The following is a 26586-nucleotide window of genomic DNA, read 5'->3' on the forward strand; positions in this document are numbered from 1 at the left end:
CCTGCCTCAGCCTCCTGAGTAGCTGGGATTACAGGCGCACGCCACCATGCCTGGCTAATTTTTGTATTTTTAGTAGAGACGTGGTTTCACCATATTGGTCAGGCTGGTCTTGAACTCCTGACCTTTTGATCTACCCACCTCGGCCTCCCAGAGTGCTAGGATTACAGGCATGAGCCACCACGCCCAGGCAGTGTTTTTAGAAATCTTAGAAGATTATCTAGACTATTGGCTATGACTTTAGTTAGGTATTGACCATCTTCAGATAGGTATATGACTTCAGATAGATATTTAATGTATTGCTAAATAATCCCAGATCAATTCTTACCTATTTTATTTTCAATGATCAAAGACGAAGAGTTGATGATGCCATGTGGATTTACTGTCTTAATATAAATATTTTTTAAAGGTCGCAGTGAAATAGATAATTTAAGAGTAGATAAGTAGTTTTGTTTTATATAAGAAACATAAAGCATATGATGTAGATTAGTTTTTCTTCTTTAAAAAAAATTAAGAACGTAATTTGATAGAAAAAAGAATGAGGAAGAAAAGGAAGAATAAAAACATCATAGTCCTAGAAGACAAGAGTAAGGAAGAAGGAAGAAGGAACCTAAACTGTTTCTTATAATATTTTTATCTGTACAATTTGGGGCTTTGTTAAAAATGGGAGATTTTAGCTGACGTATTTGTCATTTTTCTTATTAACTTACACTTTTTCTATTTTAATTATGTTTCATTTTGTTGTGATATCAGCTCCATTCTACGTCACAGAGCTATTTTGGGTATAAAATCATGAGATGCGGTAGTGGCTGAGGCTTTGGCTGTAGAGTCATGTTTACTGAGTTTGGACTTCATCTTTACTACTTACTGCGAATTGCGTGATCCTAGAAATGTATTGAACTTCATTACACTTCACTTTTCACATCTGTAAGATGAAGAGAATAGTAGTACTTAACTCATAAGTTTGTTATTAGAATTAAACTCGTTTATTTACTGCCAGCGTTCGGCACATAGTAAAGTCTTTGTACATTCGTCATTGTTATCATTTTATAATTCTTATAATAAAATCAACTAATACATATACTGTTGAGATGTTAAGAGAACATAGTATTTAGATGGTCTTCCTTTTCTTTTATTAAGTTAAACTTAGGTTTATTCAGGGAATTATAAATATGAAATCATCTAGATAATGTTACCTGCAAAGTTATTCATTTATAGCTTTATTTTTAAAATTTTTTGTGGGTACATAGTAGGTGTATATATTTATGGGGTATGTGAGATATTTAATACAGGCATGCAGTGTGAAGATAAATGATGGGGAATGGGGGTATCCATCCCCTCAAGCGTGTGTCCTTTGAGTTACGAACAATCCAATTACACTCTTTATTTTAAAATGTAATAACTTTATTAATAGTTTTTTGTTTCAGTAGCTTGAGTGCATGCAGTACCGCGGAAGGGTCAGAAGAGGGCGCCAGTGTTCTAGAGGTCAGGCGTACTTCCGGGTTTGCTACCGTAGTAGCTGTGGGTGGAGGCGGCAGGTGTGCAAACCGGAGAACCAGGCAGTTGGCTAATGATAATGCAAACATTTAAAAGCTTGTCACAGTCTAATAAATGACTTTTCCCCCTTGGCAATCCATGCTTCTCTTTGTACCCCTCTCAAGTAATGTTCTTATTAGCCAGGTCTCACCCAGACGGGCTTGTGATTGGTTTTCTTGTACCATGGAGAATAGGTTGTATTTGTTGTCATTCACGAATGGTTTTTAGTTTTTAGCCATTGCAGGAGTAGCTGAGTCTCAGTGATTGTTTCTGTAAGTTACCAGGGAAACTGCCCACATGGAACCATCTCATCGTAAAAGATAAAAGAGTGAAAGCTTACTTCTGAATTTGGGATGATTTTAAGAATGTAATATGTCTATTTATTAGCATTACTTAAAAAATTACTCTGGTGACACTTGACAAGGGTCACCTTTTCCGACGCAACTTGCCAGTGTTAGAGCCCAGTAAAAGGCAGTTTATACCAGCTCTTTGAAAGTTTTCATGTATTTCTATAATTTGCTCTTAGCTGATTTCATCTTCTTTTCTGCAACTATCCTAGACTTTGATCTAACACTCAGATTACTAAATTAAGTATGTATGAAAAAAGAACATGGATCATGGAGTTTTTCTTTCATTTTTATTTTTAGAGATAGAATTTTACTCTGTCACCCAAGCTGGACGGCAGTGGCACGATTATATTAATAGCTCATTGCAACCTGGAACTCCTGGGATCAAACGCTTCTCCCGCCTCAGCCTCCTGAGTAGTCAGGACTTACAGGCATGTGCCATCACACCTGGCTAATTTTTAAAATTTTTTTGCAGAGACAGAGTCTCACTATGTTGCCTAGGCTGGTCTAGGACTCCTGAGCTCAAGCAGTCCTCCTCCCTCTGCCTCCCAAAGTGCTGGGATTACAGGCGTGAGCCACTGTGCCTAACCTGGAGTTTGAATAGTTTTAAAAATCCTTTAAGGAAAACAGTTACATGTGAAAAGACCTGTTTTTTTTTTTCCTATTCGGGGTACGTGGGATGAGGCCCTCTGGTGTTTGCAAGGTACAGTATATATGGAATTGCTCCCGTTTTGTAACCGTCTCTTTTAATCTGATGACTTTCACAGAGGTGGTCTGGATTTAGTGATACAGTGGTTAAAAGGATGGTTTTGGAGTCAGACACAGGCTTGAAACCCAGCCCTCTACCTTTACTAGTTGTGTGACCTTAGAGGAGTTACTTTACTTCTTTGTGTGTGTGTGTGTGTGTGTGTGTGTGTGTGTGATGGAGTTTTGCTCTTGTTGCCCAGGCTGGAGTGCAATGGCGCAATCTTGGCTCACTGCAGACTCTGCCTCCTGGGTTCAAGTGATTCTCCTGTCTCAGGCTCCCGAGTAGCTGGGATTACAGGCATGCGCCACCACGCCCGGCTAATTTTGTATTTTTAGTAGAGATGGGGTTTCTCCCTGTTGGTCAGGCTGGTCTCGAACTCCCAACCTCAGGTGATCCGCCCTCCTTGGCCTCCCAAAGTGCTGGGATTACAGGCGTGAGCCACCGTGACCATCTAGGAATTACTTCTTTAAGCCTTCCTTTCCTCATCTATAAAATGAGGATAATGATAATAACAACTTAAGGTTTTTTTGGCCAGGTGTTTAATTATGTTCTCTTCTGAATTTGGAGGGACATTTAGTTTATTAATTATTATTATTATTTTTTGCGACAAGGTTTCACTTTGTCATTCAGGCTGTAGTGCAGTGCCTCGATCATAGCTCACTGTAACCTTGAACTTGTGGGCTCAAGTGATCCTCCCACCTCAGCATCTTGAGTAGCGAGGACTATAGATGCAGGGCTACCACTCCTGGCTAATTTTTTAATTTGTATTTTTTGTAGATGTGGGGTCTCACTGTATTGCCCAGGATGTTCTTGAACTCCTGGCTTCAAGCAGACCTCCCGCCTTAGCCCCCAAAGCACAGGAATCACAGACAAGAGCCACTGTGCCCAGCCACGGAGGAAAATTTGAATTCAATAGGTTCAAACAATTTTGAAACACCTTACAGTTTATAACACTTTGATTTGATTTGGTCTTTATTGTTTTATTTGCTCTTCATAGTAATGGCATGGGTTTGACAACACAAGTATTGTTGTTTTGCTTTTATAATTGAGAATTTTATGAACTGCTTATTAGCATACCACTTTTGATTGGCACTTGAGGCTACTCTCGCTAGTAACCCTGGGACTTTTGCTATATCAGTTACAGCATTCTCAAGAATTAAAGTTATTTTCTTGTTCCAAAATCATGATGCTATACTAGGGAGCTACCATTAAATGTATTTTCAGGATTAATTCCCAATGTGCAGAGCAGAGCTGATTTTATCAATAAACCAAAATAATGTGGACTTTACTGCTTCAGAGTATTCCAGTTTTTTTCCCTTACTTCTCCAGGAAATTGTGTTTTGGAATTCTGTTTATTATAGGTAAGGAATATAATCTATATCTTAGTAACAGGAAGAGGAAGTGGTTCTTTTTTCAGAGGTGCTTGGAAGATCAGCATCTAGCACAAGGTGAGGAACTGCCCTTGCCCTGGGATGTTTAGGCACTAGAGCTAGGATGCTGCTGTTTGACGAGCACCCTCTGCGCCCTGGGATGTTCAGGCACTAGAGCTAGGATGCTGCTGTTTGACGAGCACCCTCTGCGCCCTGGGATGTTCAGGCACTAGAGCTAGGATGCTGTTGTTTGACGAGCACCCTCTGCTTGCAGTCCCAGCCCCGTGCCACTTGAAGCTAGAGTTCTGACTTCTTCAGCATACTTAGAGTTAGTTGTACATTCTTAGAACGAGAGGGCAGTTTTAGAGATCAGGTCTTTCCGTAATTTAAAGAATATTTATGACAGTATCTAACCTGAGTGCTTTCTGTGTACCATGGAGGGTTTGTATACTTTCATTTTCCCAGTTAATTATTAGCGTAACCTTCCAAGAAATAAGAATTGCTATAACATTTTACAGACAGGGAGCTAAAACTTCGAGAGATTCAGGTTACATGACCTAGTGCCCGATTGATTGAAATCCCCAAACTTTTGTTCTTGATCATAATGCTGCAATTCCTCCCTGTGCAGAGAGAGTATAAACAACCTGCTGAAGGCCTATCCAACTACTTGGTATTAGTTTTAGGACTGGAATTCATCATTTCTGACTTTGCGAATTACAATATGCATAGATGACCATGACTCTTGTTTGATTGGTAGGTTGGGGACTAGCCACAAAGAAAGGTGGGGAGAAGAAGAAACAATTCATGTTGGTAGAGAGGAGAAAAGGATTTAGGTTGATGGAATTATACAGCCTCAGAAAGAGATAGGCATCTTTTGTGACAAGAGATTATGAGAGAAGAGAAAGATGGATTGATTGATCTCTTCATTCATTCAACGGGGTTTTGGGAGTACCTGCTGAGAACTCTTCTGAGCACTGGGGATACTGTGGCAAATAAAACAGAAAGGCTGATGATCTATATATCCCTATCTGTATCTATTAATGTATCTGTATATGTCTATCGATATCTCTGAAATAGCTGCTCAGAATAAAGGAGAACTAGGTACCGTGAGCAGAGAGAGGGCTTAGAATCTTTTCCAGTGAGTGTGTTTTTGTCTTCCTGTTGTCGGTGGATTGTGTGAATTATGGGGTAGGGGTAGGGGTAGGGGTTGGGGCTGGGGGCTGCAGGGCGACATTGTCATGATATTCAGGTCTGCTTGTGAAGGTAGACTGGCTTTGGAGTGCTCCTTCCTCTTTCAGCATCCTCTCTATAACTGGGCGGATCATTTCTTGTAGCAGCGGTGCAGATGATCCTACCAGAGGCGTTCTGATCAGGGAGGCTTGCTTCCTGCCACAGCCACTCCCCCAGTTCCAGCTGGTGAGATGGCACTGCTTACAGAGATGATGGGGTAATGTCTGGTTCGCGGGAAGATGTAGATAATGATAAGCTTAAGAAGTTGACAGGAAAATATAAGCATAAGTATGTCTTTTAATACACTAGAAAAATCAAAATGGAATGTATAAGTTTCAAACCATCAGAGTGAAACTCAGTTTACCCAGTGGAGAATAGAAAAGAGTAGGGAGGGGAGAGAAAGAAACATGATGGTATGTGGACATCATGAACAAAGAAGGCTGAAATAGTACAAATAATGGGAAAGTCAATACATACAAATAAGTACTTGGATTAAAATGAAAATATAAATCTCACTTGGGCTAAAAAGATACAGAAATATACTGTCAACAAGAGTTAAACAGAGACAAAAAGTAACAGCAAAGTTAAAAATACAGAGATAGAAAAAAATTTAAAAATAAAACATCAGGAAAATAGGCCTTCCCAAATATGATTTATTTTAATATTAAATTATCTTTTAAGGCACACAGAACAATGTTATATGCTGATAGATCAAGAAAATATAATCGTGTCAATTTATGCATCTAACAACATGGCATTTAAATATGTAAAGCAGGCTGGGCACAGTGGCTCACACCTGTAATCCCAGCATTGTGGGAGGCCAAGGTGAGTAGATCACCTGAGTTCAGGAGTTTGAGACCAGTCTGGCCAACATGGTGAAACCATGTCTCTACTGAAAATACAAAAATTAGCTCAGCATGGTGGCACGCACCTGTAGTTTCAGCTACTTGAGAGCCTGAGGCAGGAGAATTCCTTGAACCCAGGAGGTGGAGGTTGCAGTGAGCTAAGATCATGCCCCTGCACGACAGAGCAAGGTTCTGTCTCTAAACGAATGAATGAATGAATGAATGAATGAATATATAGCAGCAATGAGGTGAAATAGATAAATCAACAGTTGTAGTTGGTCATTTGGATGTGCTTCTGTCAGAATTAGATGAAATAAACAAGCATCAACATAAAGTTTTAATAACATTAACAAGCTCAAGTTCATAGATGTGTATATAGAATTTTGTACTAACAGAGAATAAACAATATTTTTAAGAACTTACTGAACCATGTACTGGGTCATAAAGGAAACTTCAAAATTCCCAAGAGTCAAAGTCACATGACTTTGTACTCTTAATGCAACAAAATTAGAAATCAAGAGTAAAGATAGTAAAGTAGTTATAAAGATAGTAAAGAATAGCAACAGAAAACCAAAATAAGTCTACAATCTTGAACATACTACCGAAATGACTTGTGGGTTAAAGGAGAAATATAAACATTTTAGAAATGAGTGGCAGTGAAAGCTCTCTATATAAAAATTTATGGAACATAATTAGAAAAAAAACTGTGGGGTATAACTAAAGCAGTATTTAGAGGGAAATTTCTAGTTTTTAACATATTCATCAGAAAATAAGAAAGAAGAGCAAGTAATCTAGGTGTTCAAATCAGGAAACTTAGAAAAAAGTAACAGTTAATCCAAAAACAATAAAGAGTAATAAATATAAGGTGAGAAATTAATAAAGTAGAGAATAAAACAACACCAAGAGTTAGTTATTTGAAAAAGGTTAATAAGACAGGAACAGCTCTTACAGATGAGAAAGGAAAAGTAACTGCTAGTACTGCAGAGTTTAAAAATAATACAAGACAACTCTAAACAATTATATTCGAATAAGCTTGAAAAACAAGAAGAAATAAATTTCTGGAAAAATATAAAATGACAGAATAAGTTCAAGAGTTAAGAGAAAACATGAGTAACAGTCATTATAGAAATTGAAATGGTAATCAACCTCATCCCTTTTTCCCTCCCAAATCCTAAGGCCCGGATGCCTTTTGAGGAGAAAATATTTGATAGTTTCTTTTTTTTTTCTTTTTCTTTCCCACCTCTCAAGTTCATGTGATTCTCCTGTCTCAGCCTTTCGAGTAACTGGGACTACAGTAGCATGGCACCACGCCCAGCTAATTTTTTGTTTTTTTAGTAGAAATGGGGTTTCACCATGTTAGCCAGGCTGGTCTCGATCTCCTGACGTTGTGATCCGCCCACCTCGGCCTCCTAAAGTGCTGGGATTACAGGCATGAGTCACCGCACCCGGCCCAATATTTGATATTTTCTATCAAATATTTAAAAATAGTCATTTTCATCCTCAAGTTGTTCCCCACTCCCCAAGAAAAAACAAGAAAGACTAATACTCTACCAGAGGATATGAGGAAAAATAAATAAAAGAAACTCCGTATCAATAGATGGTATAATTTAATCCTGCAGGGATATCAGTTTTCCTGAAATTAATGTATCTATTCTTTTGCATTTCCAATTAAACACCAAGCAGTAGGCCAGGCACAGTGACTCACACCTATAATCCCAGCACTTTGGGAGGCTGAGGCAGGTGGATTATCTGAGGTCAGGAGTTCAAGACCAGCCTGGCCAACATAGTGAAACCCCTTCTCTACTAAAAATACAAAAGTAGCCGGGCATGGTGGCACATGCCTGTAATCTCAGCTACTCGGAAGGCTGAGGCAGGAGAGTCACTTGAACCTGGGAGGCGGAGGTTACAGTGAGCCGAGATCACGCTACTGCATTCCAGCCTAGGCGACAAGAGCGAGACTCCATCTCAAAACAAAACAAACAAAATACCAAACAGTATTTTTTAGGAATTCATTTTATTTTAAATTTTGTAAGGATGAGTTACAAAAAGACAAATACTATGTATGATTCCACTTGCATACCTAGAGTCAAATTCATAGAGACAGAAAGTAGAAAGGTGGTTACCAGCAACTGGGAAGGAGAGAATGTGGGTTTAATGGGTATAGAATTTTAGTTTTGTAAGATGAAATGAGTTCTGGAGATTGGTTGTACAACAGCATGAATATACTCAACACTATTGAACTGTAGACTTAAAATGATTAAGATAGCAAATTTTATGTCTGTATATTTTACTATTAAATTTTAAAAAATTTATATGGATGAATAAAGCTATTCTAACATTAAAAAGAGAAGAGAAAGTGGGAGAACCCTGCCCTGTGATACATGAAAATGTAGATACGTAACCAAACGAAACCAAACAATACACCTCAGAACAGTGCGGTAACTAGCACAGGAAGGAGCAGGTAGTGAAAAGAATAGGGAGTGTGAAATCAGAAACATTTATGTGGAGAGAGAGTCAGTCATAAACTAGTGCAAAATTAAGCAAGCATGAGAAAACTGACATACCATATAGAGAATAAAGTTGGCCACCTACTTCATTCTAGATGAAACAGTGAACTCTAGATTGATTAAAGGCCTCAGTGTTAAAGAGAAACTACAAAGCTAATCAATGAAAATGTTTAGTAGGTATATATTGGGGTAAGAGAACGTAAATGATTCTATCAAATTTAAGCATTTCTGTTCAAGAAAGAAAACCATTGGCAAAGCCAACATATGAGATTGGGAGAGGAGTTTTTTTAGAGCCTCTTAAAATAGTAAGGATTCAGATAAAGAATAAGAAAGAGATGCTTGAGGCCAGGCGTGGTTTCTCATGCCTGTAATCCCAGCACTTTGGGAGGCCAAAGCGGGCGGATCATTAGGCCAAGAGATCAACACCATTCTGACCAATATGGTGAAACCCCATCTCTACTAAAAATAAAAAAATTAGCTGGGTGTGGTGGCACGCGCCTATAGTCCCAGCTACTCAGGAGGCTGAGGCAGGAGAAGCGCTTGAACCTGGGAGGCGGAGGTTGCAGTGAGCTGAGATCATGCCACTGCACTCCAGCCTGGCGACAGAGCGAGACTCAGTCTCAAAACAAAAAACAAAAACAAAAAACAAAAACAAAAAAACGTGAAAATCATTAAGAAATAGAGACTATAGGGAGAGGGAAGGATTTGAATAGACAGTTAACAGATAAACTTAAGTGGTTAACAACTATGCCATGATATCGTCGCTTTCACTAGTAAATAAATGCAAATTTCAAAGATGATGAAATATTCTATTTTGTTCATCAAATTGATAAAAATTAGAATATGAGATAACATTCAGTGCCTGTGAGGATTTGGCCAAACCGTAACACAAATGATGTAGGTGGTTTCAGTAATCCCATTCCTTGGTATATTTCCCAGAGAAAGTTTCCTGCTGGTCCACAAAAGGACATGTATAAGGATGTTCACCACAGGATTATTTGTGGTAACAAGGAATTAAAAGCAGCATAAGTGTTCATTACTAGGGGGTGGGATAAATAAAAGTATTGTGGATATGTACCATGGAATACTGTACAAAAGTCAAAAGCAGTGATGCAGAAGCATGTATACATTAGACCATGGATAGATATAAGTACTATCCATGTTTCCCTTTTTTTTTTGAGACAGAGTTTTGCTCTTGTTGCCCAGGCTTGAGTGCAATGGCGTGGTCTCGACTCACTTTATAGTACTTGTTACATGAGTAGTATATTGTTTAAAAAACAGCATCCATCCTGTTTTTTAAAAGTAAAAACAGGTTGAGGTATATAGCATTAATATAAATTGAAAAACATGTATGAATATAAAAGTCACCCTCTGTGTTTCTAAGATACATATTCAGGAACATATTAAAATGTATTAGAATAGCTGCATATTGAAGGAGGGTATGGGTATTGGACATAAATGGAAAAATAGTAAAACGAAACGAGTAGAACTTTACCTGGATCAACGATAACGCATGGACAGCAGATAGACGCTGGTCCTAAATGAGATAGGGATCTGAAGCCAAGACCTCTGCATACATCTAGTACTCTCCTGAGAAAGGTTGGACGAGAAAAAAATTCCTCCTACCAGTATTAGTGGCAATACGAGAGACTGACTGATTCTCTTGGGCTTTGATTTTGTGGAGAAAGGTCTCTCATCATGCAGGTTTGAGTTTTAATAGACATAACTGCTCTGAAGGGACATTCTTTCAACTTAGTACATGTAGATTCCCACAGATAAAAAGCATTGCTTAGAATGAATTTACAATTCCACATTAGTCCATCACTTGTGGATTGTGATCTCCCCTGAACCAGTAACGGGAGTAGGAACAAATGGAGTGATCAGACGCTTAGGAACGTTGGATAATAGAGCGAGACCATACGTGAAATGATTAAAGGATGGACTAGGAGGCATGGGAGCACCCTCCAGAGGGATAATCAGATATAACTTGTTGGATGTTGTTTCATGACTGTTGAGAGCAAAAGCTGCAGTAGCACTAGGTATTTAATTTTTATTTCCTTAATTTTTAATTTTTATAGAGACAGAACCTCCTTATGTTGCCCATGCTGGTCTTCAGCTCCTGGGCTCAAGCGATCCTCCCGACTCCGCCTCCACTAGTGTTGTGATTGTAGGCGTGAGGCACCGTGCCCGGCTAGCACTAGCTGTTTAGTATAGTGTCTTTGAATCTTGGCTCTGCCACTTGCTGTATGAGTGTATACTTTTTTTGCCTCAGTTTTCTCATCTGTGAGAAGAATAATAGCCTTACCTCTTAATGTTGTGAGAATTAAATGTTAATGTATGTATATAGTAACACTCAGTAAATATTAGCTGTTATAATTAATGAATGCATAAAGGAATGATTTAAAACATGAGGAAAAAACAAAGGCACTGTGTATAAAACCAACTGGGTTATAAAATATCAAAACAGGATTTTAGACATGAAATATATAGTAACTAAAATGGAAAACTCAGTATATTAGTTTAATTGCAGATTATAGAGAGCTGCAGGAACAGTTAGGGAATTGGAACATAGATCTGATGAGATATTACCCAGCAAACAATAGGAAAGATAGGAAGACAGAAATTATTAAAAAGAACTCTATGGAAATTGAGCCCAACTTATATCTGTAGGAGTTTCAGGAGAGGATAAAGAGGCAATCTTAAAAGAGAGAATTGCTGAGAATTTTTCTGATTTTGGTGATAGGAATGGATCCTTCAATTCAGGAACAAATTATTCTTGAGCAGGAAAATATCTACACCTACATACAACATAGTGGAACCATAGGTAACCTGATCTTAAAAACTGCCAGGTAGACCGGACATGGTGGCTCACACCTGTAATCCCAGTACTTTGGGAGGTCAAGGTGGAAGGATCACTTGAGACCAGGAGTTTGAGACCAGCCTGGGCAACATAGTGAGACCGTGTCTCCACAAACAACAACAACAACAAGAAAAAAGTAACCCGGCATGGTGGTGTGTACGTGTAGTCCTGGCTACTCAGAAGTCTGAGGCAAGAGTATCCCTTGAGCCTAAGGGCTTCAGGGCAGTCGTGAGCTATGGTTGTGCCACTGCACTCCAGTTTGGGCAGTAGAGCGAGACGCTGTCTCTAAAAAAGGAAACAAACAACCTGCTAGGGAGAAAAAATACGTTACCTACTAAGGATTAACAGTTAGTCCAACATCAGACTTTTCAGTTACGACAACAGTAGTGAGAATATGGTAGTGTGAAATCTTCAAAGTTTAGTGAAAAACATGGGCAACTCAGAATTCTGTACCAAGCTGAACTCTCACCATTCTTCAGTAAAGAGAGAAGAAAGACTTTTTCTTTCAGATTAATACAAATGAGAGTTGACTACCCAGGATCCCTATGGAAAGAACTGTTAAAAGATGTATGTTAGAAAGAAGGGAAGAATGAGATTCAAGAAAAAAACAGGAGACAAAAAGGCATTAATGTAATAGGAAAAAATAATCTAATGTCAATATAATAGTATGGCATAGACCTTACAGTAATAATGCCTTTAAAGCCAAAACTCGCAAGTCAACTGAGGTTTATTCAGTAAAGGTGAAGAATTTCAGAGAAAGGTCACAAAAGGAAGAGCTTGTCTGTTGCTTCTCCTTGTTGATACAATGTTGCTAAATAGTAGAGCAGGTGGAATTCTGCATCTAGATTGTTTCTACCTGTCAAGAGCACAGGAATGAAATAAAGGAATGTATATTTCAACAGTGGCAAAATGAAAATGAAGCTCAAGGTGTGTGAAGACAGAAATTGTAAGAAAGCATAAAGACCTCTGCAGTGGCCGGGCCGAGTGACTCATGCCTGTCATTCCAGCACTTCGGAAGGCTGAGACAGGAGGATCACTTGAGCCCAGGAGGGTTTTCACATAGAGAAAGCTATAAGGAATTCTCCCTTTCTGTGAGGGTTTTCACATAGAGTTATAAGGCTTTGTTGATCTTCGTTCTGATAGCAGAATGAGGAAGTGTTACGTTATGTGTCGGCTTAAAGGGGTCACACACAGTAGGTTGGCTGACTGCCATGCTGTATCAGGTTTCCAGAGGCCAAGAGTTTCTTTGGGCTGCATACCTGATACCGCTTATTGCAGTATACTTTGTATAGCCACTACTGTGTCTTCTTTGTCTGCTATGAATTTTCAAGCGAAAGTGAGTGAAGGTATCAACATTAATTTTTCAGAATGTAAATTTGCGAAATGTATAGTCATTTTTTCCTTTTAAACTGTGTACTGTGGAATGACTCATTTCTACCTTGACTATTTTGATTTCTGAGCTTTTCATCTTTTTGTCAAGTGTGGGGCATCAAACAGAGCCCAATGCAGTTTGTTGAAATAGTGCTCTAAAAAGTTTACTTCTGTCTGGTCTGTAATGCTGTCAGTCCTGTGGCTCAGTGCCCTTCACCTGGCATTCAGCCTCCCGTCTAGGTGGGGTCAACTCAGTGCCCTTCACCTGGCATTCAGCCTCCCGTCTAGGTGGGGTCAACTCAGTGCCCTTCACCTGGCTTTCCCGTCTAGGTGGGGTCAACTCAGTGCCCTTCACCTGGCATTCAGCCTCCCGTCTAGGTGGGGTCAACTCAGTGCCCTTCACCTGGCATTCAGCTTCCTGTCTAGGTGGGGACAATGGGAAATGCAGTCATAAGATATATCATTTAGAATGGATTTGAGCAAGTCACTTAATTAGTTTGGGCCTTGATTTTTCTCAGCTTTAAAGTTGGAAGTCTAATTTCAGTTATTTAACTCTTTAAAAAAATTATGAAATACTGCAGAATACAGGAAAAATGTAGAAAATATAATAGCAGTCAGATTTAACATACATTAAAAAGTTCTTAAAAATGTCTCTTTCTAAACAAATCAATGGAAGATGTGGTTTAAATAAAAATTATTAAAATTTTAGGTTTTTAGAACTCGTTTGGGGCCAGGAATAAAGATTTGGAAGCTGTGGAGATGGTGGTTAAAGCCGTAGAATTGGGTTAGTTTCTCCAGAGGAGGTTCCATGCAGTGAGATGTGAGGAGGGGAAATGACAGAGGACGGAGAACACTGAAAAGCTGTGATCACAGAGTTAGAAAGGGAAAGTGTCATGTTGGCAAAGCCAAGAGAGGAATGATAGGAAACAAGCCACATTTCCATGCAACTAATTATTACTACTAATGTGCCTTTAGATAGATCTGTTTCTTGATTTAAAACGAACGAAAGTTAAGGTAGGTTGAGAGACTTAATTGTTTTGTTTTTGAGATGGAGTCTGGCTCTGTAGCCCAGGCTGGAGTGCAGTGGCTGGATCTCAGCTCACTGCAAGCTTCGCCTCCCGGGTTCACGCCATTCTCCTGTCTCAGCCTCCCGAGTAGCTGGGACTACAGGTGCCCGCCACCATGCCCAGCTAATTTTTTTGTATTTTTAGTAGAGACGAGGTTTCACCATGTTAGCCAGGATGGTCTCCATCTCCTGACCTTGTGATCTGCCTGCCTCGGCCTCCCAAAGTGCTGGGATTACAGGCGTGAGCCACCGCGCCCGGCCAGAATTAATTGTTTTTTGATCAGAAGTGAAAGGCCAAAGCAGTAGGGTAGCCATTTTCTGTTCACTTCCATTGGTAGGGAAAACCGTGTGGACAAAAGCCTTCTGTTTTTATTGAAGTTGGCGTGACCCGTTTGCCACAGACAACCTTGGCAAGTTGGGTGAATGCTGTTCCTCCAGCTCCACCGATGTGAATAAACAGGTTTGATTCCTCCTGCCAGGATTGGTGTTAGGGTGATGACTGTGTGTCCTGCTGGTCTTTGAGGGGTTTTCCTGAACGTGTTTTTTGTGGTTTGTAAAATATGGACCTCACGCAAAATTATACTACAAATTTAGTTCACTCCAAACCAAAAGATCAGTGTAGAATTCAGAGCAATTAATCTAGTAGTGGCAAAGTGGTTTTTGTGGTGGTTTTTATCTCAGATCTCCAGACTAGCGTATTTGAATTCTGTACTGCATGAAAAAGCAGACTAAGAAGGAGTGTACACAGGTGATTTGAATTGAATACTTAGTAAAGAAAAGATCATTTAGTAATTAGGGGTATGGACTTGGGCAGTTTCTGTGTCTAATGTTTATAATATGAAATATTTTTGGTATCAAAGCCTGTGTTTCCAGCGACACTTATGCTAAAGGTTGATATGTTTATAACAAGAGTTCTTATTCTTCACCTTTTTCAGTCACCGATTCATACTTGACCCTCTCTCAGTGCCATGAGGGTGTTTATGTCAGGTCAGCATTGGCACATTTCCAGGTCACTTAACTGAATCGTAGATCCAGTGTGAAGCGCAGCTTGGGCATCTGGGTACCTTCCATAAAGAAGCGGCAATGTGGGGTCTCACAAATGTTGTCTTATGTGGTATTGGCACCATTGGAATGAAAAACACTTAGAAGTGATGAGGGGTGTTTTCCTACATACAGGTCCATGGCCTGCCGAGGGAACAGCTTTTCTTTTTCTGAAATTAATGCTAAGAAGAACTGAGAGACAAGAAAATTAGGTTTGAGACTTTAGGTTTGAATGCCTTAGCTTTTCACCTTTATAATAAGAATTTAATTATGTGTTTAGGGGATGTAGGATAAAATATATATATATTTTTTTAATCGAGACGGAGTTTCGCTCTTGTCGCCCAGGCTGGAGTGTAGTGGCACAATCTCGGCTCACTGCAACCTCCGCCTCCTGGGTTCAAGTGATTCTCCTGCTTCAGCCTCCTGAGTAGCTGGGACTACAGGCATACACCACCACGCCTGACTAATTTTTTTGTATTTTTAGTAGAGATGGGATTTTACATTGTTGGTCAGGCTGGTCTTGAACTTCTGACCTCAAGTGATCCGCTCACCTCAGCCTCCCAAAGTGCTGGGATTACAAGCATGAGCTACCGTGCCCGGCCAGCTTTTTTTTTTTTTTTTTTTTTTTTTAATGAGTTGCTTTGTTTTTTGCTTTTGGTTAGAGGTAGTAGTAGAATAATGTATAGTATACAAAATACAGATTAACGTGTAGTAATTAGATACAAATGATCATGTGATTTATTTATTTTTCAAATTTCTGACATGTATACTTTTCTAAGGCTTTGAGTTCCTTAACTGTGTAGAAGGGTCACCAGATTCGGTAAGCGCCTTTACCATCACTGATGCCCTGTAATGGGTTCAGCTAATAGGAACCAAATCTGATACTGTCAAGTAGGATTAGTAGCGGCACTGACTGGCTTGAGCTGTGCCTGAGTGCCAGTGGATAAGGGTCCGTGCGTTCTTTGGCATCTTGAACAGCCTGGTTGCTGAATTTCATATTCCACTAAGGTCTTTACTCTGTGGTTGCAGTGCTTTTTTTTTTTAACGGAATCAATGTTCAGTCTCTTCTGACACTTCCCTTTTGGACCTTTTTTGTTTGCGTGGTGGAGTGTTGTGATTTTTACTCTCTTAGCAAATTTCAACTCTATAATACAGCATTATTAATTACACGCTGCTGTATGTTCGATCCCCAGAACTTACTCATTTCATAACTGAGGGTTTGTACGCTTTGATCAGCGCCTCCTCATTCCTCTCCCTGTTCCTATCCCCCGCCCCTGGTAACCACCATTCTATTCTGCTTCTTTGAGTTCAACTTTCTTTTAGATTCCATATGTAAGTGAGATCATACCATAATCTGTGTTATTTCTGATTTCAGTTTTCATTGAATGCTTTTTGTCCTTATTATGAGTTGTGTTTTTCTGCTTCTTTGCATGTCTGGTGAGTTTGGATTGGATGCCGAGCATTGTGAGTTTTACCTTGTTGGGTGCTAGGCATTTTGTATTCCTGTAAATATTACTGAACTTTGTTTTGTGATGTGGGTAAAATACTTGGAAATAGTTTCATTCTTTTGGGTCTCTCATTTAAGCTTTGTTAGATGGTACCAAAATTGCATTTATTCTAAAGCTAGTCTTGTGCACCCCCTGCTTGGTTATAAGCCAGATATTAAAGAGATTTGCAAAAACTTAAAACAATTATATTCTTCTTACTATTTTAGGGGGAAAATACAGGTTTTTGAAATTAAAATATTACTTTGATTAAGTATAGAAATATTGGTAAGTTCTGTATGATAATGTTACTAAGTTCTATAAGAGGAAAAAAAGTGTTAAATTATATAACAAAATACCCTGGGAAAGGATGAGGGTGACAGCACTTGTCTGTTGGGGGATTGGAACGTATTTATTAAAATGGCAGCATAGGAAGAGGGTCTTGAAAGATGTGTTCAACAGGCAGAATTGTTTGTAAGTGGTAGGGGTTAAGGATATTACAAGCATAGGACAAGATGAACAATGACAAGAAAGGATGGTATTTATTCAGAGAATGGCAGTACTGCTGGAACAGAGAGCCACTGGAAGTGGGGCAAAGGGGCATATGGCAAAGGTTAGGCAGTGCGGGTGCATTGGGCCTGTCTGACCATGGAGGGCCTCGAATTCCCTGCTGGGCTCCTGTGGGTTAGGGTGGTATTAGAAAATTAGTGGTTCAGAGTGTGGGATCTGGAGGCAAGACCGCTTAATCTTAAATCTCTGCTCTGTTGCTAATTTGTAGCTGTGAGATCTTGGGCCTGCTGTCTTCTCTATGGCCCAGTTTCCCACATTGCCATGAGAGAGAGTGAAATTTTCCACAGGGAGAATGCAAGGGAAGAAAATACGATACCTGAGAACTGTGAGGATTTTAATGTATATACAGTAGTCCTCCCTTAACTGCTTTTGTGCTTTCCTTGGTTTCTGTTACCTGTGGTCAATTGTGGTCTGAAAATATTGAATGGAAAATTCCAGAAAGGAACAGCTTACAGATTTTAAATTTATGCTTTTTTTCTAAGTAGTGTGATGAAATCTTGTGGCATTCTGCTGTATTCTACCCTGGAGGTGAATCTTCCTTGTGTCCAGTGTATCCATGTATCCACACTACCTGCCCCTTAGTCACTCAGTAGCTGTCTCAGTTGTTAGATCGACTGTTGCAGTATCTCAGTGCTTGTGTTCACATAACCCTTATTTTATTTAATAATGACCCCAAAGCACAAGAGTAATGATGCTGGCATACTGTTAAAATTGTTCTATTTTGTTACTAGTTATTGTTGTTAATCTCTTGCTGTGACTCATTTGTAAATTAAATTTTATTATGTAATAGGTATGTATATAGAGGAAAGACAGAGTGTGTGTAGGGTTTGATAGTGTCTGTGGTTTCAGGCATCCACTGGGGGTCTTGGATTATATTCCTTGATGATAAGGGGGGATTACTGTATATGGTGACAAAAATACACATGAACACATGCAGGAAGGCCCAGAAGACTCTTTAATTCAGAAATAAAGTAGTAAAGTAAAACAGGTATGATTTTCTTTTTTTAAGGAGTTGATATGAGACTGAAATCATTGCTTAAGCTGGGAGGAAAACAAAACAAAACAAAAAACAGAATAGAGACGAATGACAGAATAAGAAGGTATGATAGATCAGAGGTAATGCTGTGGACAAAGGTAGATTTAGTAGGTGTAGGAGAAAGAAAAGAATAGTATTCGTGATTCAGAAAAAATTTTTTTAGGGTTTGAAAGTTCTCAGGTAGATCTTTCCAGATTATATTTCAATTAACTATGTATATTTATTAAAGTAGAATAGAGGTAAATTACCGATGAAGGAGTCTTTTGAAGGAGCATGGTGGAACTTGTGGTGAATAACTACAAATGGGAGCTCAAATGATTGTTCTTTACTTTCTGACTTGGTGAGACTGGTTGCATAGAAGTAGTTGGTAGAGACCAGGTACGGTGGCTCACGCCTGTAATCCCAGCACTTTGGGAGGCCGAGGCAGGCAGGTCACGAGGTCGGGAGATCGAGACCATCCTGGCTAACATGGTGAAACCCTGTCTCTACTAAAAATACAAAAAATTAGCCGGGCGTGGTGGCGGCGCTTGTAGTCCCAGCTACTGGGGAGGCTGAGGCAGGAGAATGGCATGAACCCAGGAGGCGGAGCTTGCAGTGAGCTGAGATCGCGCCACTGCACTCCAGCCTGGGCAAGAGAGCGAGACTCCGTCTCAAAAATAAAAATGAAAGAAGTAGTTGGTAGAAATGTAGTTTAGCAGAGTGAAATATGGCTTACCTACATGTTTTTCCTTTCCGGTATGGTCCAACATGACTTGTAAGTACTTACAGTAGTAGCAAGTACGTATTATAGCAATCTCCAGTGAGACTGAGTTTTGTTAAGAAATTTTCCATGCTCCTTAACTGAGCAGGAAGTACCACCATACACACAGTATTGGTTCTCAGATACCTTGTAGTTTAAATACACCACACATTGGATATCCCTTACCTAAAATGCATGGGACTGGGAGTGTTTCCGAGTTTGAGTTTGGGAATATTTGCCTTACACTTATGCTTACTGGTTGAGCATTCTTAATCCGAAAATCCAAAATGTTCCATTGAACATTTCCTAAGTGTCATGTCAGTGCTGAAAAAGTTCTAGAGTTTGGAGCATTTTGGATTTTGGATTTTCAGATTTTGGGATGGTCAACCTGTATTAGATCTTCCTGAGTGCTTTGATGTACCCTAAATATGAAACATTATTCATATTTTCTTTGTGGTTTAACCCACGTTCAGATAGGAAAAATAAGATAAGACAAGTTAAAGATGAGAGACCGTAGAACCATACTTGATTTCTTAGATTTGCACTGTTCTCTGTGGTAGCCACCAGCCATTTGTGGCTGTTAAGTACTTGCAATGTGGCTAGCCCAAATCGAGATGTGATATAAAGGTGAAATATACATTAACTATCAAAGAGTTATTATGAAAAAATATAACATAGTTCATTAATAGTTTTTTGTATGGATTATATGTTTGAAATGACAATAATGAAAAAAGAATGTAAAACAGCTTATTAACAATTTTCGGCTTGAAAATATGACTCACTGTTTTCCTGGTGAACAGCCCTGAATCTTAGATAAAAGAAATCCACTTCCTTCTTTTTCTATAATCAAATGTTTATTTGTTATTAATCCTTGGGTGGAAAAGCAAAAAGCAAATTTGGTGTGTGAATATGTATGGGGTGCTAAAAGCTTAATAAAATTTTCTGTGAATGGATTTTAAAATAAATGTCATTAGATTTCTTGTTATTTTAAAGTTATATCTAATGAAAGGCATTAAACTTCAGGGATAAAGGTAACTAGTTACCAAACTTTTTAGCTGGTTAGTCTTGCCATCTAAAAGTAGACCTTTGCTTTTGCTTTGTATGGATATCTAAGTGCATTATGGGGTTGTTTCTCATACTAGATTGTATTATCTGAGATAGCCAGTGTTATGCTTGGTGATGCTTTTTTTCCCTTTTCCTAGTTTTAGATTTTCTAAAGCAGTGTAGCTTCATTTGGGAACTTGTTAGAAATACTCATTTTGAACCCCAGCGCTGTTGAATCAGAAACGACGGACTTGATTTAGGCCTCCAGATGATTCTGGTGCACATGAAGTTTCAGAAACATAGTTGTAGAGGTTCCGTTGTGTAATGGTGAGCACGCTGGACTCTGAATCCAGAGAAACATAGATGTAGATGATACTTACTTCTATAGGGTAACAAAACTCAACCTCTTTATAACCTTTATAACATATCTATTTGAAAGGAATTACATTCTTTTCTTTTTAATTCATCACTTGTAAAACTCTTACATTCTTAGGTGGACGCTCTCCGGTTGCGTTTGGAAGAGAAGGAAACCATGTTGAATAAAAAGACGAAGCAGATTCAGGATATGGCCGAAGAGAAGGGGACGCAAGCTGGAGAGATCCACGACCTCAAGGACATGTTGGATGTGAAGGAGCGGAAGGTTAACGTTCTTCAGAAGAAGGTAGGGTGCAGGTCTTCTGAGTTCAGTGGCCCATTCCTCATACGTCCTCACACCTACCACTAAGTTATATCTAAATGCTGTCAGAGTTTCTTGCTCATTCTTCAATTTATGTTTTTGTGATTAGTAATTTGGAACTGTTGCTGCAGTAGGTAGATTGTTAAGATTGCTGTTTCATATTCAGTTTTTTAAAATTTAAAGAACTGAAAATTGCATATTCAGTTTTTAAAAACTGAAACATGGTTAGTATCTTCCAGTAGTGCTTTTCATGCTGTTTCTCAAAAGTGCCTTGTAAATTGCCAGAGTGTGTGAACTGACATTCTTTTTCCCCTTCTGTCTTTCATTGAAACTGTACTAAATTGGTTTAGTACATGGACTTGGGATGGTACAACTTCATTTATGTGTTTAATAAGATGACAATTTTAAGCCCAGACCAGGGGCATCCAGACAAACACGTCGTTCATATATGAGCCCAAAAATGTGTGTGTTTGTGTATTTCAGTACAAATCTTACTGTTCCTTGCTACTTGTTGTTTCTCCTTTTTTCAGTTAATATATTTTGGTATTCTTTCCAAGGGTTTCTTCATTGTTGTTACTAATAACGTTGTATGGATATACTATAATTAGCAAAATTTCTACTGATGGACATTTATTTGGCTAAAAATTTCTACCTTTACATAAAATGATTCTATAGTAAAAAGCATTGTACATATTTAGTTTATACATATGTCAAGTCAAGCATATTTCTAGGATAAAGTCCTTGAACTGCTGAGTGAAAGGATATGCATTTATAATTTTGATGGATTTTGCCAAGTAGCCTTAAAGAGATTGTACCAAGTTTCATTTCTCCTATCGGTGATGAAAGCGATATATTCCCGCATAGTTGTCTACAGAGTGTGTTAAAATACTTTTTTACTTTTTGGCAATCTGATAGGTGAGAAAACACTGTCAGTGTAGTTGCAGTTCTTTCATTGTAAGAAAAGTTGAACTATTTTTATATTTAAAATCCTTTGTATTTTCTGTTATTTGATTATATGCTTTACCCATTTTTATTCTGAGTTCTTTTCTGCTTTTTTTAAAAGTTGATTTGTAGAAATTGCGTCCCAGTTTAAACATTAGCTCTTTTGTCTGATGTGAGTTCTAAACATTTCTTCCTGTTTGGCTTATTTATTGAGGTGGAGTCTCACTTTGTCACCCGGACTGGAGTGCAGTGACATGATCTCGGCTCAGTGCAACCTCTGCGTCCTGGGTTCAAGTGATTCCCCTGCCTCAGCCTGCCAAGTAGCTGGGACTGCAGGTGCCCACCACCATATCTGGTTAATTTTTTGTATTTTTAGTAGAGATGGGATTTTACCACCATGTTGGCCAGGCTGGTTTTGAATTCTCTGGCCTCAAGGGAGCCACCCACCTTGGCCTCCCAAAGTACTGGGATTACAGGTGTGAGCCACTGCACCCAGCCCCTGCGCTTTTTTTTCTTTTTAAAGAAAGATGTCGTCCAGGCTGGTCTCAAACTCCTGGCCCCAAGCCATCTTCCCATCTCGGCCTCCCAAGACCACTGCTCCTAGCTGTGTTTGGCTTTTGACTCTGTGTGTGTGTGTGTGTGTGTGTGTGTGTGTGTGTGTGTGTGTGTGTGTTCAGACATCTTAAAGTGAATGTTTTAAGACTTCTGGATTTTGTGACATATTACAAAAGTTATATTTTAGAATGTTTCTTATTTTCTAGTGATACTGATCTGTGTATCCATTAACATTACTTTCATTTTTGTGTTTTTGTGATATATGTTAATAGCTAATTCCTTCCAGGGTACTTTTCTTTTTCAGAAGTGCCCTAGCTTTTTTTTTCTTGGCTGTTTTTCTATTTGAAATTTAGAGTCAGCTTTTATCATCTCCTGCCTTTCTGTTGTGTTTTTTATTGGTATTACGTAAAATATGTAGTTACTAATTTATGGAGAATTGACAAGAGTCAGGTATATCTTACCGTGAATTCATTTTTTGTTTCTCAGAAATGTTTTAATGTTTCCTTCATATAGATTTTATACATTTATTCAGCTTATTCCTAGGTTTTCTTTTTGTTACAAAGTGTTATAGTTTTCATTATATCTTCTAACTGCTTGTTTTTTTGTACACATGAAGGCTTGTGATTTCTGTATATCAGTTTTGTACGTAGTCATCATACTGAATTCTCTTAAAGGTTTGGATTTTTTTTTTTTTTTTTAGTTTATTCTTTTGGCTTTTCCAAATATGTAGTGATACCATTTCTAAACAACGCTTATTTTCCAGTGTTGAATTTTAATGTATGTCCCCATTTCCTCTCTTTTCTACGGATGTGTACCAGTGCACATGAAACCACACTGCATGGTCGTGGACGTCTTAAGATTATACCTGATCTGCATGAGAATGCTGTTAGTTCTCTGCCACTGAAGTACAGTGCTTGCTTTTGTGTTAGAATTGATAGATACATCAAGAAAGTATCCATCTAAATAAAATGAGTTAACACTTAAACTTTTTTTATTGTTATTTTTTGTTTCAATAGTTTTTGGAGAACAGGTGGTATCTGGTTACATGGATAAGTTCTTCAGTGGTGATTTCTGAGATTTTGGTGCACCCATCACCTGAACAGTGGACACCGTACCCAATGTGTAGTCTTTCATCCCTCACCCACTGCCACGTCCCCTTGACTCCCCACAGTCCATTGTATCTTTCTTATGCCTTTGCATCCTCATGGCTTAGTTCCCACTTGTAAGTGAGAATATGCAATGTTTGGTTTTCCATTCCTAAGTTACTTCACTTAGAATAATGGTCTTCAGCTCCATCCAGATTGTTGTGAATGCCATTATTTCGTTCCTTTTTATGGCTGAGTAGAATTTTGTGGTGTATATATATATATATACACACACACACACCACATTTTCTTTATCCACTTGTTGATTGATGGGTATTTGGGCTGGTTCCGTATTTTTAGGAATTGTGAATTGTGCTGTTATAAACATGCCTGTGCAAGTGTCTTTTTCGTACAATGCCTTCTTTTCCTCTGGGTCGATGCCGGCAGTGGGATTGCTGGATCAATGGTAGATCTACTTTTCGTTCTTTAGGGAATCTCCATACTGTTTTCCATAGTGGTTGTACTAGTTTACATTCCCACCAGCAGTGTAAAAGTGTTCCCTTTTCACCACATCCATGCCACTATCTATTAGTTTTTGATTTTTAAATATTGCATTGTGGTTTTGATTTGCATTTCCGTGGTAATTAGTGATGTTGAGCTTTTTTTTTTTGAGATGGAGTCTCGTTCTGTTGCCCAGGCTGGAGTGCGGTGACACAGTCTTGGCTCACTGCAACCTCCGTCTCCTGGGTTCAAGCAATTCTCCTACTTCAGCCTCCTGAGTAGCTGGGATTACAGGTATCTGCCACCACACCCTGCTAATTTTTGCATTTTTAGTCGAGACAGGGTTTCACCATGTTGGTCAGGCTGGTCTTGAACTCCTGACCTCAGGCGATCTGCCCTCCTCGGCCTCCCAGAGTGCTGGGATTACAGGTGTGAGCGACCACACCTGGCCATTGTTGAGCTTTAATATGTTTGTTGGCCATTTGTATATCTTCTTTTGAGAATTGTCTATTCATGTCCTTAGCCCACTCTTTGATTTATTTGTTTTTCACTAGATGATTTGAATTCCTCGTAGATTCTGGATATTAGTCCTTTATCAGATGCATAGTTTGTGGATATTTTCTCCCATTCTGTAGGTTGTCTGTTTACTCTTCTGATTGTTTCTTCTGCCGTGCAGAAACTTTTTAGTTTAATTAAGTCCCATCTATTTATCTTTTTGTTGCATTTGCTTTTGGATTGTTGTTCATGAAGTCTTTGCCTAAGCCAGTGTCTAGAAGAGTTTTTCCAGTGTTATCTTGTAGAATTTTTATGGTTTCAAGTCTTAGATTTAAGTCTTTGATCCATCTTGAGTTGATTTTTGTGTAAGGTGAGAGATGAATTTTTCACACGTGGCCTGCCAGTTATCCCAGCACCATTTGTTGAATCGGGTGTCCTTTCCCTGCTTTATGTTTTTGATTGCTTTGTGGAAGATCAGTTGACTGCGAGTATCTGGCTTCATTTCTGGGTTCTCTGTTCTGTTCCATTCGTCTGTGTGCCTATTTTTATACCAGTACCACGATTGGTTTTGGCGACTATAGCCTTGTTGTGTAGTTTGAAGTTGGGTAGTGTGATGCCTCCACATTTGTTCTTATTGCTTAGTCTTGCCTTGGCTGTGCAGGCTCTTTTCTGGTTCCATGTGAATTTTAGGAATGTTTTTTCTAGTTCTGTGAAGAATGATGATGGTATTTTGATGGCAGTTTCATTGAGTGTGTAGATTGCTTTTGACAGTGTGGTCATTTTCACAATATTGATTCTACCCATCCATGAGCATGGGATATGTTTCCATTTATTTGTGTCATCTGTGATTTCTTTCAGTAGTTTTGTAGTTTTTCTTGTAGAGGTCTTTCATTTCCTTGTTTAGGTATTTTACTGTTTTTTGCAGTTATTGTAAAAGGGATTGAGTTGTTGATTTGATTCTCAGCTTGGTCACTATTGGTGTATAGTAGTGTTGCTGATTTGTGTACATTAATTTTGTATCCTGAAACTTTACTGAATTCGTTTATGAGATCTAGGAGCTTTCGGATGAGTCTTTAAGCCTTTCTAGGTATATGACCTTATCATCAGCGAACAATGATAGTTCGATTTCCTCTTTTCCGATTTGGACGTAGTTGATTTCTTTCTCCGTTTCATTGCTCTGGCGAGGACTTCTAGTACTTCGTCGAATGGAAGTGGTGAAAGTGGGCATCCTTACCTTGTTCCAGTTCTCAGGGAAGATGCTTTCAACTTTCCCCCGTTCAGCACAATGTTGGCTGTGGCTTTGTCATAGATGACTTAAGGTATGTCCCTTGTGTGCCAGTTTTGCTGAGGATTTTAATCATAAAGGGATGCTGGATTTTGTTAACTGCTTTTTTGGGGCCTATTGAGATGATCATCTGATTTTTGTTTTATTTTGTTTGTGTTCGTTTTGATCTGTGAATAGTAATATTTTCAAGTAATAGACTTAGTAGTTTCAAAACATTTTTCACTTCTCATGCTGTCACTTCTCATGATCTCACTTGATCATTGTGTATTTTTCCCCAATTGTGCTTCTCATGCATTTACTTCTTATTAGGCACAATAGCATGTTGGTAAGAAATAAAACCAGACAACTTTTAGTGGATTAGAAGTTATTTGTAATTTTTACTATGATTCATAATGCGTAAGCCTTTTGGGTTCCGTTTCCTATTAAACTTTTCTTTAAGTGTAGGATATTATTAGTAAAATACGAATTTTTAAAATTTCACTGGTTATTGCAGTTGTGAGGTTTGTGAGGAGGGGAGTGATTTAATTATTTGGTTTAATATAGTGCAGGTTTCCGAAGGCATCTGGATGCACAAAGACTTGACTCAACACTGTGCCCACAGCCTGTTTGTCGCCATAGGCTGATTATACCCAAAATGTTGGTGACATGATGGATTATCACTTTATTAGGTCGTAAGTGTTAGGGGCATATATTTTACTTTTATAACATTTATTTTTCAGCTCCCATTTTCTTCGCTCTCATTCTATAAGGATTACTTCATTTAAAACCAAAGTGTTGAAAGATTGCATGGGTCTTCAGTCTTTAAATTTTGCCTTTCAGATCGTGAGAACATGACAGCAAGCTACTACAAAAGCCTTAGATGATTAACGTTACAAGAAAAGATAGACTGATTAGAATTCAAAGGTCGTTTGCAAGTAACGCATTTCTTATTTTTTACTAGGTAAACATTTTTAGAAAAGTTTTCGTATTAGTCCATTTTCACACTGCTATAAAGACACTACCTGAGACTAAGTAATTTATGAAGAAAAGAGGTTTAATTGACTCACATTTCCATATCTGAGTCACTAGGGAGGCTTCGGGAAGCTTACAATCATGGCAGAAGGTGAAGGGAAAGCAAGGCACGTCTTACATGGCAGCAGGAGAGACACACACACACCCCATACATACACACACCATACACACACACATACACACACACACCATACACATACACACACACACACCATACACACACACATACACACACACACACACAC

General features: G+C 38.7%; 1 protein-coding gene across 1 annotated transcript in view; it reads left to right on the forward strand.

Moving 5' to 3' along the window:
- Positions 1-26586, forward strand: part of ERC1 (ELKS/RAB6-interacting/CAST family member 1) — a 581971-nt gene that overhangs the window by 134662 nt on the left and 420723 nt on the right. The window contains exon 9 of the mRNA XM_011967141.1: positions 20285-20452. Coding sequence (XP_011822531.1) covers positions 20285-20452 — 168 coding nt within the window. The remainder of the gene's footprint in view (positions 1-20284; positions 20453-26586) is intronic.

This window comes from Mandrillus leucophaeus, unplaced genomic scaffold, assembly GCF_000951045.1.
Source record: "Mandrillus leucophaeus isolate KB7577 unplaced genomic scaffold, Mleu.le_1.0 Scaffold79, whole genome shotgun sequence".
In the NCBI taxonomy this organism is placed as follows: Eukaryota; Metazoa; Chordata; class Mammalia; order Primates; family Cercopithecidae; genus Mandrillus; species Mandrillus leucophaeus.